This window comes from Pongo pygmaeus, chromosome 1, assembly GCF_028885625.2.
Source record: "Pongo pygmaeus isolate AG05252 chromosome 1, NHGRI_mPonPyg2-v2.0_pri, whole genome shotgun sequence".
In the NCBI taxonomy this organism is placed as follows: domain Eukaryota; kingdom Metazoa; phylum Chordata; class Mammalia; order Primates; family Hominidae; genus Pongo; species Pongo pygmaeus.
In genome coordinates, this window is record NC_072373.2 from 146,266,405 (window position 1) to 146,284,836 (window position 18,432).

The window sequence follows — 18,432 nt, forward strand, 5'->3', positions numbered from 1 at the left end:
ACACAGTTTGAAATTGACAGTGTTTTTTTGTTTATGTGACTAGAGAAAAAGCTAAAGACTGGAAGTTCATACATGCTATTATCTGCAAAATATTTTTAATTAGTACAGTATTTACCTTTAAGGGACTGAACAAGGACAGCAATCACTAACCTAAAGGTGATAAAACATACTTGGAAATAAAGTTATTTGACTTATATACCTTCACTTTCAAAAGTCCAGAGCAAGAGCATCCAAAAATGTGGTAATATATTTCACTTCTGTTCTCCAATAGAGATATTTCAACATTTATCCTTGAGCATACTATACAGTTGGGAAGATACCTTTGGTTTCATTTTTATTGTTCAATTTGCCTCTGCTATTCCTTTCATTACCAAATATGTAGGAGGTAAAGTTTTGTCAAGTTCTATTTGAAAAATGAGTTTCATAAATATTCAGTTAGTTTTCCAAAAAGCATGAAAAGCAATATTGTTTTTAAGCTGCAAAAACACACAGAGTAAAGAAAGTACCTTTTAGCATTTCTCAAGACAACTGTAGTTCTCATTAGAAATAGAGATGAATATATAACTTTAGTTTTAGTATTTGTAAGTTGTAGTACTATTCAGGATAGAAGAAATTAAGCCATGACTTTGAAAAACTAAGTGATAGTCAAAAAGTTAGTGAATAGTTGAATAAACAATGAGGAAAATGGAACCACAAAAGCTTGGATTTTCTTTTCTTGAAAACACCTAGAAATTGATCTGTTTATTTAAAAAACTCGGAGAGTATAATAAAACTAACTTTATTACAAATGTGTCCTGTAACAGCGGAATGGCTCAGAATATTTTTAATAGAAAGTATTAAGAGAAATGTTTTAAATTTTTGTTTGTCTTGGATTCTGTCATTTTAGTGTTGCAGGACATTTAACCTCTTTTAACTCTTCTACAAATAGAAGCTGGTTGATCACAATAATAGCAGTGGTAAAGGTAACCATTAATATTTAAAATATTTAAATATCAAAGTTATATTCTACAGTTTTAATGGTTTGACTAAAGCACATTATTGAAATAAAACTTTTAATACTTTCATTAATACTTTTATATGATTTAAAAGGATGATAGCCATTTTTTGGACATCATACCATATAAATGAAGAGCCTTCTTGTTAAGGGGTGATATTCTGGGAGCATGGTCAGGAAAATCTTAAATTTCAATCTAAGAAGTAATTCACTGAGACTCTTTAATGTCATTCCCACAATTCTAGATTTCATAAACTAATTTCTGTTGATGGATCTTGTAGCTTTTGTGGGTACACAAAGTAGGATGAGTCTTCTTGGTTACATTGGAGGAAAAAGGTATGCTTTACAGTTGCTTCGGACTTTTTTATTTTCTTCTGCTGGTGGTCAAGAGATTTCCGACCACGGAATCTTGACTTCTGGATTTCTGATAAATGGTCAGGATGGCCCAGTATTGTGATTATAATCACTTTGAGATGTCAGTAAATACATTTTCATTCCTGTCCAAGCTCAGAACCATTTGATAGAGAAATACTAGAGTCAGACATATGGTCATCATCTGTTACTTTGTTACTCTATAGTGCTATTGCTGATAAAAGTTACATTAGGGGACATGGTGTAGATGTGAGCCAAGTGAGTTTTCTAATACTGAATTTTGGAATTCAACTTATCCACTCAGTCAAAGGCAGATCAGAATCAACACAAACCTTCCATGTCACTAGCCCATAAAGTCTTCTTTTAGCATTGACAGGAGAACAAGAAAAGATGCATCCTCGCTGCAGAAACGCAGAGCCAGAAAGACAGAGGCTGAGCCAAGCATGCCTGTTTCCTTCTTTCTTTCTTTCTTTCTTTCTTTATTTATTCATTATTATTATACTTTAGGTTTTAGGGTACATGTGCGCGATGTGCAGGTTAGTTACATATGTATACATGTGCCATGCTGGTATGCTGCACCCACTAACTCGTCATGTAGCATTAGGTATATCTCCCAATGCTTTCCCTCCCCCCTCCCCACACCCCACAACAGTCCCCAGAGTGTGATGTTCCCCTTCCTGTGTCCATGTGTTCTCATTGTTCAATTCCTACCTATGAGTGAGAATATGCGGTGTTTGGTTTTTTGTTCTTGTGATAGTTTACTGAGAATGATGATTTCCAATTTCATCCATGTCCCTACAAAGGACATGAACTCATCATTTTTTATGGCTGCTTTAAATCCACAAATCAGATAATTTGGTTTTGGTAAGAGGCCAGGAAGTTTACAGTAGTGGAAGTTCTTCTACATTGGAACACAAGGAGTGAAGAGAAGTAAACATTTCTCCCTAATATCTAGCTATTAAAACCCAAGTCAATGTCACATTAATTTAACGATATGTAAAAAGTGGCCATATTTCTTTTCCTCATACATGAGAAACAGACTCTTTAGCATTTTACTTAAATGTAGAAGTCACTTAATATTTATTAATAGATTGACACATTTTATTTATGAAGTATACTTGGTAACATAAACATGAATTTATATTTATAGTATTTATAAATAAATGTAAATGTATCTAATAGAAATAACTTATGAAGTATACCTAAATAATTTATGAGGAGATTCATGTTTGGTTAATTTATTTATAAAATTAAAACAGATAGAAAATAGAGCTAACAGCAGACAGGTTTGGGGACCAGGTTTATCTTTACCAAAGATCTACAGGATATTTCTTAAGAGGATTTAAAGAGTATATGGCATCTGTTACATGGAAGAGAGTGGCCTTCAACTTTGCACTCTCAGAAAAAAATAATAATATGCATACCAAAGGAAAAGACATTTCTGGGTTTCTACCTTTCATGTACTGAGCTTTCATATAAGCTCATTTCACAAGGGGTTCCATAGCTAAAAAACATTTTAAAAACCACCAAGTTAGCACTTCTGCTTTTGGTAATAGAACATTAAATATTTGGATAAATCCTGCCTCTGATGATAACTAGAAAAGCTGTACAAAATATCACATTTACTCAAAAATACTTGCTAACCCAGTACCTGTTAGTGAGTATTTGTTAGTGCTGAGCAGTGCTTTTGACAATCGTGTGGGCCTAGGGATAAAATAGGAGTTCAGGGCCTGCCAAAGATGGTGGCTGTTGTCAACACTCTAGATTCCTAGGAGTAACAGTGCTTGGGATGGTTTGCATAGCAAAAGTTGACAGAAACAAAAAGGAAATAAATTTACAACCATAGAGGAAGATTTAATAATCATTTCTCAGAAAAAACTTAGTAAAGATATAAAATTTTTAACAACAAAGTTAACAGACTTAACTGTCATATATAGAAGTAAATGTATTAACTTTAGAATTCAGTACACCAGGCACGATGGGAAATTTTAAAAAATCAACCATGTAGTGGAATAAAAAAAAAAAAAAACACCCAAATTTCACAGAATTTCAGAAGATTGAAATTATACAGAGAACTTTTTCTGACCAAATGCCTTTAAGCTGGAATACAATAGAAAAATATAAACAGCAAATCTATGCTTTGGAAAGTCAAAAAATATACTTTTAAATAATCCACGAATCAAATAAGAGATTATAATGGACATAAGAAAATATTTTGAACTGAGTGATAAAAATATTAGGAATGAAACTTGTAGAATATGGCTAAATCAGTAATATAGGGATATTTATAGATTTAAATGAATATATTAGGAAAAGGAAAGGCAAACATTAAATCTAAGCAACCATTTTTTAGAGGTAACAAAATAACATTTAAATAAACCCAAAGAATACAGAAAAAAAATAATAAAAATAGAAGAAATTAATGACATAATGAAACAAACATAGAAGAAAGAAGATAAACACAGCCAAAAGCAGATTTTAGAAAATACTAATAAAATTGATAAATACCAGGTGAGACTGATAAAGAATATAAAATGGAGAAATAGCTAATATCAAGAAGGAAAAGGGAGACATTACTACAGATTCTACAGATATTTACAACTTGATAAGGAAATGTTATGAACAATTTCATGCTGGTAAATGTAGTAATTTCATTGGTGTTAACAAATTCCTAGAAACACATACTACCAAACAAAAGAAGAAATAGAAAGTCCTAAATAGTCATAACTACTGAAAAAATTAAATCAATTATTAAGAGCCCTTCCACAAAGATAACTCCAGCTGTAGATGGCATCACTGGCCAATTCTATCAAACCCACCCAGAGAACAGCAAAGGAGTGAACACTCTTCAACTTGTTCTAGATTACCATACTTTTGATACCAAAACCTGACCAAGACATTATGGCAAAGGAAAATAACATTTCAATTGCACTCCTAAACCAAATATTTGCATAGATGCAAAACTCCTAAACCAAATATTAGGAAGATGAACCCAGAAAGTTTAAATAGGATAATATATCATGACCAACTTCTGCCTACTGCCTCAATGTAAGGATGCAATAACTTTAAAAAGTGATGAGTGTAATTTGCTACAGTAATAGCATAAAAGGTAATTTCAAAAGATAGAGATAAAAATCTTGATAGAATTCAATATGCATTCATGCTTTAAAAAGTGCTTAGTAGATAGACAGAAAAGATAAATTTTCCGGTTTGATAAGGATAACTAAGAAAAACTTAAAACAAACATATCTAGTGTTGAGACACTGAAGGCTTTCCCTTTCAAATGAGTAACAAGATTGTCTGTGATCACCACTTCTATCCAGCATTGTATTAGAGGTCCTAGCTAGTTTAATGAGACAAAAGAAATAAAAGGCATTAGGTTTGAAAGAAAGAACTAAACTCAGTAAGTGGATATGATTGTATTCATACAAATGTAAATAAATCTATGATAAATTATAAAGTGAATTTAACAATTTTGATGAAATCATATAAATCAAAGTCAATATAAGAAAATCAATTGCACTTTTCTTTATCAACAACAAATATCTGAGATATAAAATTTTAAATATTTTTTCAAAAGCATGAAAGAATATCTAATACTTAGGAATAAATGTAGCAAGACATGTATATGACCTTTATGCAGGAAAATGTAAAAAATGGAAAAGTATGTCTTATTCATCATTGCACTCAATATTACTGATATGTCAGTTCTTCTCAAATAATTTCATACATCTGTAAATTCAATGTAATTCTACTATAAATCTCAACAAATTTTTATTTTTTATTTTTGGCGGGGAGAAGAATTTGACCAAAGTTTGTTCTATCACTATACGGAAAAGCAAAGGACCAAGAATAAGTAAGACAATCTTGAAATAGAGCAATATTACATCGTAGGATTTAGTAACTACAGTGTCTCAAGACTTAAAATAAAGCTAAAGTAATTTAAGATAGTATAATATTGGCAAAAAGGATAGACAAATAGATCATTGGAACCATTCAGAAAAACCTTAAACCAACCCAGGCCTACCTGGAGACTTGATTTATGACAAAAGTGGTGTACACCTGATTTATGACAAATAGGAAAAGGAAGTTTGTTTAAACAATGGTTCTAGGACAATTGTATTTCCAAATAATAAAAAAGAACCTTAACTTCACCTACACCATAAACGAAAACCATTTCCAGATGAAATTAGTATGTAGATATGAAAGGTAAAACTGCATAAAGTTTTCAGAAGATAATACAGGGGAATATTTTCATGACCTTGAGGTATGCAAAGATTAATAGAACCAAAAAATTTTAATAATAAGTGAAAAGATTATATTAAAATTAAAAACATATGTTCATCAGAAGACCCTATTAAGAGGTGGAAAAGCAAGCCACAGGATGGAAGAAAGTGTTTGCAACCCATATAATCTATAAAAAATTCTTACAAGATTATATAAGAACTCCTACAAATTTCTAAGAAAAAAGCAGACCACACAATAGAAAAATGGGGAAGATAATTGAAAAACAAGGACCAATAAACATTTGAAAAAGTGTTTAAGCTAGTAATCAGGGAAATGCAAAATGTCAAAATCACTGCATATCCATCACAAGTGTTGATGAGAACATAGAGTAATAGGAACTCTATTACCCTGCTTGTAAAGTGAAAGTTGGTACCTTTTACAAACAGTTTGGCATTACATCTAAAGCCTACCCTTTTTACAGCTACTCTCCCTGTAAATTCTCAGCAGAGATGTGTGCACATGTGCATAAGACCCTTATTAGAATGATTATAGTAGCATTTACTCATAATAGCTAAAAATTGGAAACAACCCAAATGTCCATGAAGGAATGGGCACATTTTTTCTAAAATTCATACAATGGAATATTATACAACATTGAAAATAAACAAACTGCACCTACACATATAGCAAGATGGGTTAGTTTCAAACATAAAGTTAAGCAAAATAAGCCAGATACAAAGGAATATATATTGTGTCCATTTATTGAAAAATCAAAAACAGGCAAAACTAAATTATGGTGTTTAAGGAATGTATAATTGGGTAGTAAACAAGGAAGTAATTACCATAAAGGTCAGAATAGTGGTTAACTTTATGAGGAGGGAGGGTACTGTAATACAGGGCTCTGGGATGCTAGGAATGTTCAGTTACTTAACATGGGTGGTAATGACACAAGTAATCACTTTATAATACTCATTAAACAGAATTAAAGAAATCACTTTATAATACTCATTAAACGGAACATTTATGTTTTATATACTTTTTAAAATACCTTATACTTTATAATTTAAAGGTTTAAAAAAAGACTAGTTAAATATATGGTATTATTTATGTCCTTTGGTTAAGATACTTGGATATATCTAAGAACAGAGATATTCTTGTTATTGAGGCCAGTGTTCATAATATATAAATTATAAATAATATTTCATTCATGTACACTATTTCATTGGCTCCATACTCTGTGAGCCATGCATGGCAGAAACTATTGGAATTTTTTACAGCTGAGAAAAGTGAGGCTCATCCAAATCCATATTGGATTTAGATGTGGCAAAGGTAGAATTTGAAACTGGGGCTTTTCCCCCCAAAAAATTGAAGTTAAAACCACAGGATTTAGTGCACATCTACTAGAATTGCTATTATCAAAAAGGTACAAAGTAATAAGTGTTGGCAAGGATGTGGATGTGGAGAAGTTGGATTTCTCATGCATTGCTGGTAAAAGTCTAAAACTGTGTGGCAGTTGTAGAAAGCAGTTTGGGAGTTTCTAAAAAATTAAATATAGAATTACCATATGACCCAGCAATTCTGCTCTGAGGTGTTTACTCAAAAGAATGAAAAACAAAGACTCAAACAGATACTTGTATACTAATGTTCACAGAAGCATTATTTATAAGACAATAGCCAAGAGATGGAAACAACCCGTGCCCATCAACAGTTGAAGAGATAAAATATGGTATACACATAGAATAGAATATTATTCAGCCACAGTATGGACTGAAATTCTGATACAGGCTGCAATATGGATGACCTTTGAAAACATGCTAAGTTACACAGCCAGACACAAATGGACAAATCTTGTGATTCCATTTATATGAGGCATGTATAATATGCAAACTCATAGAGACAGAAAATAGAATAGATATTACTAGGGGTAGGAAGGAAGGGAAAATGGGGTGTTAGTACTTCAAGGGTAAAGAGTTTCTGTTTGAGATGATGAAAAGTTCTGAAATTAATGGTGATGGTTACACACATTGTGAATGTACTTAATGCACTGAATCGTACAATTAAAAATGGTAAGAAAAACACTAATAGTACATTCATGTTATATATTTCACTATAATATAAATATTTTAAAAAGACAGGACAAATATTCTGATGAACTTTATTTACCCTGAGTTTTCCAAACCAGGTCCTAAAATTATTCTGGGGAAATCAGGGGTCCTGGTCTTAACTCCAGAAAGAGGAAAAGGAAGGTGGGTGTAGCTTATATTTTCAAGGTTAATTTCTACCAGTCTTGAAATGCTTCATGTTCCAGAGATCCTCCTGGTCAGCAATAAATTGGTATATAAAAGACAAACTAATTCTACATCAATCAGGAATTACATAAATGCGGGCTCTATGTTTGTATTTAATATAATGGTTATGTAAAGATGTGCACACCTGCCTTAGGGATGAGGAGGATGAGGAGTGAGGCTATGAAACAAATAGGGTAGTCTGAGGTATTTCTCCTTGGCACGAGTTAGCAATGAGTTAGCCATTTTCATATGTAAAGAATAAGCTAGAAAAATAGGTAAGCTGTAAACTTTTCCCATTTTTTAGTGCTTTACACAAATTCTTTAATCCGTAAACCCACTTCCTTGAGATAGTCTTCCTGCTTTAAAAAAATCAAATTATTTAACTTCATTGCAAGGAACATTTCAAAAACAATCTTCGATGTTCAGCTAGTGTTGGATTTCCCAAGACATATTAATGGAGATATTAAGGCAAATAATCCATTGTATTTCCCTGCAACACTTTAAAATCCCACAGCACTTGCATTAGGGAAGAAAAGTGTTTCTTCCAATGTAATTTTATATGCTTTTTTTAGTTCATGCCGAACTTCTTTTCAAGTCTTAATAAAAAGTTTCATCTTTTTCTGCTTCTATCAAAAAGTTTAGGTTTGCGGCATATATAATATCTTTCTACTTTCTAGATTATTTTATACTTCATATTTCTGAAAAAATGAGTATAATAATTGTACCCATTAGTTTTAAAACTGAAATTAGTATACAATGATAATTATGTAGAATTGTCATGACAATATAGTATGGTTGCTAGGAGCTCTGCTGCTGGAGCTAGCCTGTATGGATTTGAATCCTGGCTTTGCCACTTACTAGGTAGGAGACCCGGAGCAAGGCATTTGACTTCTGTATGCTTCATGAAGTTTATTTATCTGTAAAATGGAGTTAACAGTAATATCTGCCATATAGAATTGTTATGAGAACTAAATGAGTTGATATCTGTAAAGCAATTCGAATAGTGCTGGGCACATAGAAAACACTATTTAAATATTTGTTCAGTAAAATAGTGTAAGTTAATTGTGATCCTGGACTTTGTGCTTTCATTTTTTCATGTGCAAAATAGTGATCTTTATCTCAAAAGAATATGTAAATGTTACTGAAATGTCAATAGTAACTATTACTTGGAAATTCTTTGATAGAAAGTTGGTAGACATTACTGTTTACCGTGTAATTATCAGTACAATCAGAATGTATCTTCAGTAGAAGGTAGAATAACTCTCAACTACTATGGAATAGTGGATTTTGATCAAACACCTCGTTTTCTTTTGCAACTTTGCCCTAGATAGGAAGGATAGCCTTTTCATGGCAGAAGATATTGGATCAATCATCATGACCCCACCAATTATTGACATAATAATTAATCCATATAAAGTACCCGAGTGATCTTAAGTAATTTATATAATCTGTGATGTGAGAAATCACTTGTTTCATTATTCATCACCTGTTAAACAATTTTGATTTAATTTGGTTTGTTTTATGTTATTTTACTGCTCTATTAACTTAATAGTTTGTGATATTAGGTAATAGGTTTAGAAGATATTATTAGATAATTCATGACAGAATGTTTATGGATATCATAGAAAGTTCTGCTGTTTTAATCTAAATGCTGCATATAGTTCGATTATAATGCATTTCTTTCTACTTAATTCATATAACACAACTATAATTTTCCATTGACATAGAATTATCATAGTTATCAATATTATTTAACATAAAATAGACAGCTAATTGTGTCCTTGGCCCTCCGTTTTTCATGTATCTGTGGGAGTATGATACTATCCCTGGAGAATTCTATTTTCTTTTTTTTTTTTTTTTTTTTGAGATGGAGTCTCGCTCTGTCACCCAGGCTCAAGTGCAGTGGTGCCATCTCGGCTCACTGCAAGCTCTGCCTCCCGGGTTCATGCCATTCTCCTGCCTCAGCCTCCGGAGTAGCTGGGACTACAGGCACTCGCCACCACGCCCGGCTAATTTTTTTGTATTTTTAGTAGAGACAGGGTTTCACCATGTTAGCCAGGATGGTCTCGATCTGCTGACCTCGTGATCCGCCCGTCTCAGCCTCCCAAAGTGCTGGGATTACAGGCGTGAGCCACCGCGCCCGGCCTATCCCTGGAGAATTCTAATGTCAAGTGAAGAAAATAAATGATTTGATACCGTCCCGCTGTTTATTTCCCAAGACTAATTACAAATCTCTGTATATTGCTGCTTCTGCTCTTGGAAATTCCTCATAAGTATCTTTATCCTGATTTTATACCATTTCCTCCTCATCATTACTAGGACTTATACTTTGAATAGTGTTGTTTGCATTTGTTTATGTGGATTTCCTTGACCATTTCTCTCTAGACATATAGATTGGACTGGCCTAATGCTAGTCAAGATTTTTCACAGGAAAACAGATTCTACAGGTGCACAATCTTTCACTTGCAATGTCTAATTTCCAAAGCTTTGAAAACTTGAAAACAAAACATAATTATTTGAGACCATCCTGGCTAACACCGTGAAACCCATCTCTGTTAAAAATACAAAGAAAAAAATTAGCTGGGCATGGTGGCACATGCCTGTAATCCCAGCCACTTGGGAGGCTGAGGCAGGAGAATCGCTTGAACCTGGAGGCAGAGGTTGCAGTGAGTAATATAAATATTACTATATAATATAGTATATATAAATGTATATAAATATATATACTGTATAATATATATAAATCACCATATTGTCTTTCTAAAATCTGAAAAAAAATCACATATTTTGAAATACATTTGGCTGCAAGGGTTACATGCAACCTATAATCATGATTTTTTTTTTTTGAGATGAAGTCTCACTCTTGTCCCCCAGGCTGGAGTGCAATGGCGTGATCTCAGCTCACCGCAACCTCTGCCCCCAAGTTCAAGCGATTCCCTGGCCTCAGCCTCCCAAGTGGCTGGGATTACAGGCATCTGCCACCATGCCTGGCTAATTTTGTATTTTTAGTAGAGATGGGGTTTCTCCATGTTGGTCAGGCTGGTCTTGAACTCCCAACCTCAGATGATCCACCTGCCTCAGCCTCCCAAAGTGCTGGGATTACAGGCGTGAGCCACTGCACCCAGCTGATTGTTTTTGATATTCTGTAATCATGAGCACTCTATGGTCAAAGAATATAAAATTTATATTCTAATTAGGAATGTTAATCTTTAACTTTTTCTATTAGGTTACCTATAGTAATAATACATTAATGATCTATTACTAAATTATAATCAGTGGTTCCGCCTCCCTTGAAACAAACAATTATTGTTAATGTGGCTAGTCAAATTCTCAAATCACATGTTTTAAAGAACTATTTGACTGGCTCCACATACCACTTACAAGGACTGATGATGAATTCTAAATTAACATTAGCCACATAAACAGTTTCACAGTATTTGAGTACAGTGGCTCTTTATGGGATGTCTTTTTTTTTTTTTTTTTTTTTTCGAGGAGGGCAAACCATTTATTCTTTTTTTAAATTTTTTATTTATTTTTATTTTTATTTTTTATTATACTTTTGGATGCTAACATCATATATTGCATCTATATTTAGCTCTTCTCTCCTTCTTTCCTGCAGTCTGGAGGAGGAAATCTTTTAATGTGAATTGCATTTTTGTTACAGTAACATTTCTCATATAGAATATGTAAATTGCTAACCACATAACCCTTTAGTGACTTAGTTATAATTTGCTTGTAAAAATCTAATTTGTTAACTATCATTTTTAGGTATTTACTACCAGGGAGTACCCAATTCTTCTTGAGAACACCAACCTACAGCTTGAAGTACAATTCACCTGGAATGACTCGCTCCAATGTTTTGTTTACATCCAGATATGGCCATTTGTGAAACAGAAGGGAAGATCACCATTGGTTATACATAACAGCAATTCATTTTTTTCCCCTAAAGTTGAACATGCAAAGAACATGACCATTAAGTGCTGTTTTATGTATATAAGACATATATATGTGTGAAAATATATGCACATATGCACCCAAATAACATATATTTATTATATTAAATAATATATGAAAGAAGAATTAGCAGAAAATGGAATATAAGACTTAACCTTTCTGGAAATGTAATAAACCATGTTAAAATTGTTTACACAAATATGTGAATGTCTAGAACTTGCTAGGTTTATAATTAATTCCTTCCTACTAGAAATGTTATTTTTGCTGCAGAGTATATAAAACAAATTGATCTTGAAGATCCAATTACAGTGTTAAATTATTTTCTAGATAACATGCCTTTTGACCTGAAAAAGGGTTTAGTATAATACCTTAAAAATTCTCATATATAGTAGCCATTTTAAATGAAACAAAAAGATTTAGAAGCCTGGTGTTGCTTGATGATAAGATTAAGAAGTTTAAAATGGGTTTATCATTACTATAGCACACTGTAAAGTACTAGAAAAGTCATAACCTGATTCTCTAACCTTTTTATTCCTCTATGTGGAAATTTAGCTACTTGTAATAATGTACATTTTCAGTAAGGATCTGGTAAGATCATACTATGATCTAAAATGAAAGACAGGCTGGGTGCGGTGGCTCACGCCTGTAATCCCAGCACTTTGGGAGGCCGAGGTGAGTGGATCACCGGAGGTCAGGAGTTTGAGACTAGCCTGGCCAACATGGTGAAACCCCATCTCTACTAAAAATACAAAAATCAGCTGGGCGTGGTGGTAAGTGCCTGTAATCCCAGCTACTTGGGAGGCTGAGACAGGAGAATCACTTGAACCTGGGAGGCGGAGGTTGCAGTGAGCCGAGATCGTGCCATTGCATTCCAGCCTGGGTGATGAGAGTGAAACTCTGTCTCAAAAATAAATAAATAAATAAATAAATAAATAAAAAGATTAAATAAATAAAATGGAAGACAATCCAATGGGTTAAAAATAAAATGTAAACTAGCTTTCATTTTTACTTTTCATAGAGAATCACATAAAGGAACAGAAAATGATGGTAACAAAATCTTTCTATATGGCTTTTATGTCTTATACCACTCATTTTTATTTGGAAAGTATATCTTTGATGGGTTTAACATATGGTTAAATACAATTTCTCCTGTTTTGCAGAAGTAGAAGAGCTGACACATTTCGCTCATTTTAGTGTTATAGGATAATGAGAGAAACTTATTTTTATAAATCTCTCAAGGTTGAAATCAACTTATATTTGCAAAGTCTAATACAGTAGTTTCTCATTGCACCACAGAAACAGTTAAAGGATTGTGAATAGAAGATTTCAATGATCACATATTACAAGTCATCAGTGTACCCTTGAGGGTTTTTAAAAAATCAAAGCAGAGAACGAAGTGTTCTTGTCCAAAAGTTGTTATGCATAAGTTTCATAGCAGTTTACTTCCTTTTCTTAAATACAGTTTTTAAAACCAAGAATGAGCTTTCAGTTTTCCATAAAAATATAAGCTGTACTACTTTGACATTGAAATAATCAGTGCAGCCATCACTTCTTAGAATTTATTTAAACTTCTTCTCCCAACAGTTTTATTTTCTCCTAGCTGCTAATTATTTTCAAAATTCATGAATGTTTTACCTCCTTTTGCTATTCTGAAAGTTATTTCAAGAAGCGGCCCCAAAGCAGGAGAACTGAGAGGGGCAAATTGGCCTGGTTTAATTCACAGCCTGAATAATTGGCAACCTAAAGTTGTAAGTTATAGATGTATTTTGCTTTTCAAGCCATCTTCTGAGCCTTTTTTAGGCTGAAATGATTTGTTTCTTTCCCAAATTATTGCTAGCTACTTGATTTTTTAAGACTACCTAACATCCACATTTGGTAGATACTTTTCCTCTGTGCATGCATCCCGAAGAAGAATTTGCTATTTGTGGAAGAAGAGGATAAGGGTATCAGAATGAAGGAAATTACGTGACTACACTGTTTGTGACTCCATTTTGTGAATTCTTAAATATGTTATGGATTTTTTTTAGAAAAAATAATGCAAAAATTGGGATATTACAGAATCACCATAAGGATGGTCAACAAGTAATAAGTCTTTTCATGGAGTTCATTTTTCTTTTAAATTCATGATTTGGCCACAAATATATATATATAACTTTAAGTGTCTGATATATGATAACAGCCCAGTTTCTTGGCCACTCATTTGCGTTATCTTAAATCACAAATAATTACTTAATTTGCTGGAGTGTGAGCTTTGCAACTTTTGTACCAGAGCAAAATTTTTATTTAAAACAAAAAATAAGAATGTCCATCACTAGGAGAAACACTCCTCCCAGAAAACACACACACACACACACACACACACACACAATTTAAAAACTGAGTAAATTTAAATGTATGAAAGTACCCCACAAATTGATTTCAACAAATAAATTTCATTTCTCTAGCTACTTATGTCTGGCCTTATTTTGAGTGTTACAATTTTATTGCCTTCCTTTGCCTATTTAGACTGATGTAGTTTGATATGATGAAGTTGTGAATAAAAGCCTTGTGTTCATTATTTATATATACTACCTGGTATGCTATGGACTGTGTCTGCTGTAGTGCTATTCCCTAATGAGCAACTAAGAAGAGAAGACACAACAATAAACCATGGAAGTGTTGGGAGGCCATGGAAATGATTTAGAGATATAAAATATTCCCCAGTTTTTATTATAAGTTTTTATTCATGGGTTAAAACATATCAGCATAAGTGATAGTACAGGTGTGACTCCCTTTTCTAGGAGAGAAAATAGCTTTATTCGAAAACTCCAAAAGCTACTTAATCTTACAGAGGTTTTTAATAGGGGAACTGGGTTTACTTACAATGAAAGCATATTTTCATTTTGCTATAGAAAACATATCCTGCTCATTCAGTAAATCTAAGATTGGAATGCTTTCTAGAACTATGCAATATTTGAATAATTTCTAGAAATGTCTAAGAAACAACCTTTTTTATTTGAAACCATCACTTACAAACGTAGTCTGAGACTGCAAATTAGTTTTCACTTGAATAATCCATCATTATAGATTAGTTACCATTTGCTCTATATAATCTATTGAAGGAACTATTGTTATTCATATTTTGATTAATTTTACTAGCAACAAATTTTTATTTTAGTAGCATTGCGTTTACCTTAAATATGTAAAAATGAAGTTGTAACAGGATCAAATATGGAAATGGCAATGGTAACTCTGCCTAGAACATAGTTGAATGTCCTTGGTTGTCTGTAAGATGCAAAGATCTATACAAATTTTATCATAGGTCAAAATTATTTCTAAATACACAGTTTCAACTATTTCTTCCTCCCTAAAACTAAAACCAAACCAAACCCAAATGAAGAAACCTAAACTTCTTTTCATCTAATAGTTATACCCAACTAGATAGATAATAGTAGCTTCTAGACATCAATAAAAAGATTTTATTTCAATTGTCTTTTTAATTTGTAAAATATATGGGTATGGAATTTTGTATCTAACTTGAAATTTCAGATGTTTTAATAATTCAAATACTTTCTTCTTTAGCATGTCAAAGTACTAATAGTTTAAAAATCTCTTTAGATCTAAGCATATACATTACTCGACTTTTTCAAAAGTATCAAAAAATTGATAGCTGCAGAAATGTCATTATTTGATTTTCTAAAAAACATTGATTCATTCTTAAATGTATATTCTTTAAAAAATAGTAAATACCTCAAGAGTGACAGAAAACTTTCCTTTTCCGTTCTGTAATGCTAATTTAAACTTTGAGTCTTAGTTTACATGGTCATAGGGGTTAAATAAAACGTATAAGTGTACAATTAATTGTGTTCTTGTGACCTGATGATTTTTTGAAAATTTGCTTTTCTCTTTAAATTAAGAAATTTAAGTTTTCAAGGGCCACATTAGTTATCTAAATATTTTGGGCTAATGTTGACTTATAAATAAATAAAAATTTAGAAATATATTCATGATGACAATTTTGTTACTTACACTGCCTATTCTTTATTTCTTCTTTTTTAGTTCAAAGGTGAAATTTTGACCTTTGTATTAACAAAGCCTCAAGAAAAGAGAAATTCTGCCTTTTAAACATTGGTTTTCCTTGCATTTTATGGTGGTGTGCTTTTGCCTCAGCAATAATAAAACATAAAATATGTTGTTGCATCAAGTTCAGTTTGTCTGCTGAGATTATTTTTAAGAACCAGGTTGAAGTCTCTATGCCTAAAAAAGCATTTATTGTCTGGATCCATATAAAGCAAGATACATGGCTACAAATAAGTCTTGCAACCAAAATTGGTATATTAAAATTTACTGCACACTTTGAGATTGCTGCCATTTTTTGGTGCTTTTTGGACCTCGTCATAAAGGGATGTATCGTATATTGAGGGAAAATTACTCAAGTTACACATTCTACATTAACTGCGCTGTATTATCTACAGCTACAATCAATGGACCAATGGTTCCTAAATTAGTAATAAGGCTTACCTTACAAAAGTAATGAAATAACACTGATATTTCTCTTTCAAAGGCTAACAGCAATTCTTGGTCCTGAGCTATTCGGTTCATACAGTAACTACTGTACATGCTACAACATCTGAATATTAATGGTTTTGCTGCAGATTCTGGGTATGAGGATTAGCTTAAAAGCAATACATTTGCTAACATGAATCATGACTCATATTATCCCCATGTGCTTTACTACCTGTATTTGAATGCAAATGTTGTTACAGAAAATATGCTTGAAATGTCAATACAGTGTGCAATTAGTGTTGCATTGTCATGCTCCAGCATGTGATATCTGTATGGTGAAGTTATTTCAATTACTCTGATATGTTACTATAATAAAAAAGTTTAACCTAAGAAAGCTGCAATATGTCATCAAATGCTTATTTCTGTTACACACACACACACACACACACACACACACAAATGGTTTTTTGTAATAGAAGACACTGGCTCCCAATTAAGGTTTCAGAGTGAAGAGATATATTTTTACAGTAATTTTTACTGTGTACAGACAGCAATAGCACTATGGGGATAACTTTACCTGCTATTAAAGTCAGGTCAAGTCAACATAATTGGTGTCAACTCTCATAGTTAGCTAGTAGGCCGACTTCTAAAATTTAGAAATGACATTTTTGTATCTAGCATCACGGATTATAGCAAAAGTATTACTAATCTGATTACAATTATGTCAGCATCTCTGCTATGAAGTTCATTTTTTTCAGTAATTTATAATCTCGTCATTGTTAAAACTTAGAATACTAAGCCTCAAAAATAAGCATATCGTATTGCCATGTATGCCATTGTTCTTTAGGATAATTATGCATAAAGTATCTAGAATAGTTTTCCTTTAAAAAAAGATGCACTTTGGATAAAAATTTAGGAAATCGGGATGTTAATGCATGTATGCCTTGCTTTTTGGAATTGACAACCAAATGGTATAATGGTTGACCCTTAAAAATATATTTTTAAAAATTCATTTTTTTATAAAGTTAAAATATTCTATAAAGGCTTTGAAAGTTGAATTGATTTCTTTCAATGACTGCTAAAGATGAGGCCAATGTGGGTAGTTTGCTATCTCCCTGTTTTATCAAATAATTTTAATTATATATATATAATTTCATTTTTAATTGAATGAAAATCTTTTTTAAATTATAAAATAATCTTGGAATAATTTCAAGTGTTAGAAAACTATAAAGTACCTTAAAAACAAAATAAGCATTTGGTTCTTTTGTAGAGAATAACATAATCTTTAACTTAGAGAGAGTTATCTTTTAATGGTTATTCATAAGGTATGTATACAGTATAGTGACAACGATGCCCATCGCCATGGTCAGGCAAATTTGGAAACGATATACAATTGGAAGGTGTTTCTTTACTTTCAGTACTTCCAAGAGTCTTTAGTATCCTCAGATACACTGAGATTTTCCAGAAAGGGACAGCAACATGCATCAGTTCCCAAACTAATTTCACCATGGTATCTTTTATTGCAGCGCATCTCCCAGGACTAGACTTCTACTGAGCACACTTTGGAAAACACCAAAATACACAAATTCATTCACTAATAAAGTAATCAAAGCATTGAATCATGTATGTATCAAATATGGACTGGTGGTATAAATATGAACACTGACAAATCTGGTGCAACAAATTTACTTGCACTTGTCACTTGAGAATTTGGTCATTTCCAGGGGAATATTTGAACCAGGATTTCAAGAGGGATGGCTTGAGGCCAGGAAGGATGGCCAGAGGTAAATAACCCTAATGATAAACATGCATTTTATGAGATATTTGCAACATAATCACGACATGTGAAGTAATGCAAAATGCTTGAGAATGTGGTCAGAATGTGATCCAAGCCTTTATGAATAGATATTAATTATTTATCGGGTCATATATGATAAAAGTTCATCTTTAATAAGAGTCTAAAGTCATCCATCAGCAGATGAGAGCTTTGCATAATAACAGGATATATCTAGAATCACTTGCTGGCCATCTGAAAGTATCTTCTTACACAAAACAAAAAAGCCTGTTTGTGGCTGACTTCCTTCCTTCAAAGCTGGAATTTATTCAGAGTTT

General features: G+C 32.4%; 1 protein-coding gene across 5 annotated transcripts in view; it reads left to right on the forward strand.

Annotated features, from left to right (window-relative positions):
- Positions 1-16,714, forward strand: part of TTLL7 (tubulin tyrosine ligase like 7) — a 139,981-nt gene extending 123,267 nt beyond the window's left edge. For all 5 annotated transcript variants that reach the window (XM_054486901.2, XM_063653645.1, XM_063653635.1 and 2 more), the window contains one exon: positions 11,650-16,714. In XM_054486901.2, coding sequence (XP_054342876.1) covers positions 11,650-11,770 — 121 coding nt within the window. In that variant the 3' untranslated portion in view covers positions 11,771-16,714. The remainder of the gene's footprint in view (positions 1-11,649) is intronic.
- Positions 16,715-18,432: the final 1,718 nt, after the last annotated feature.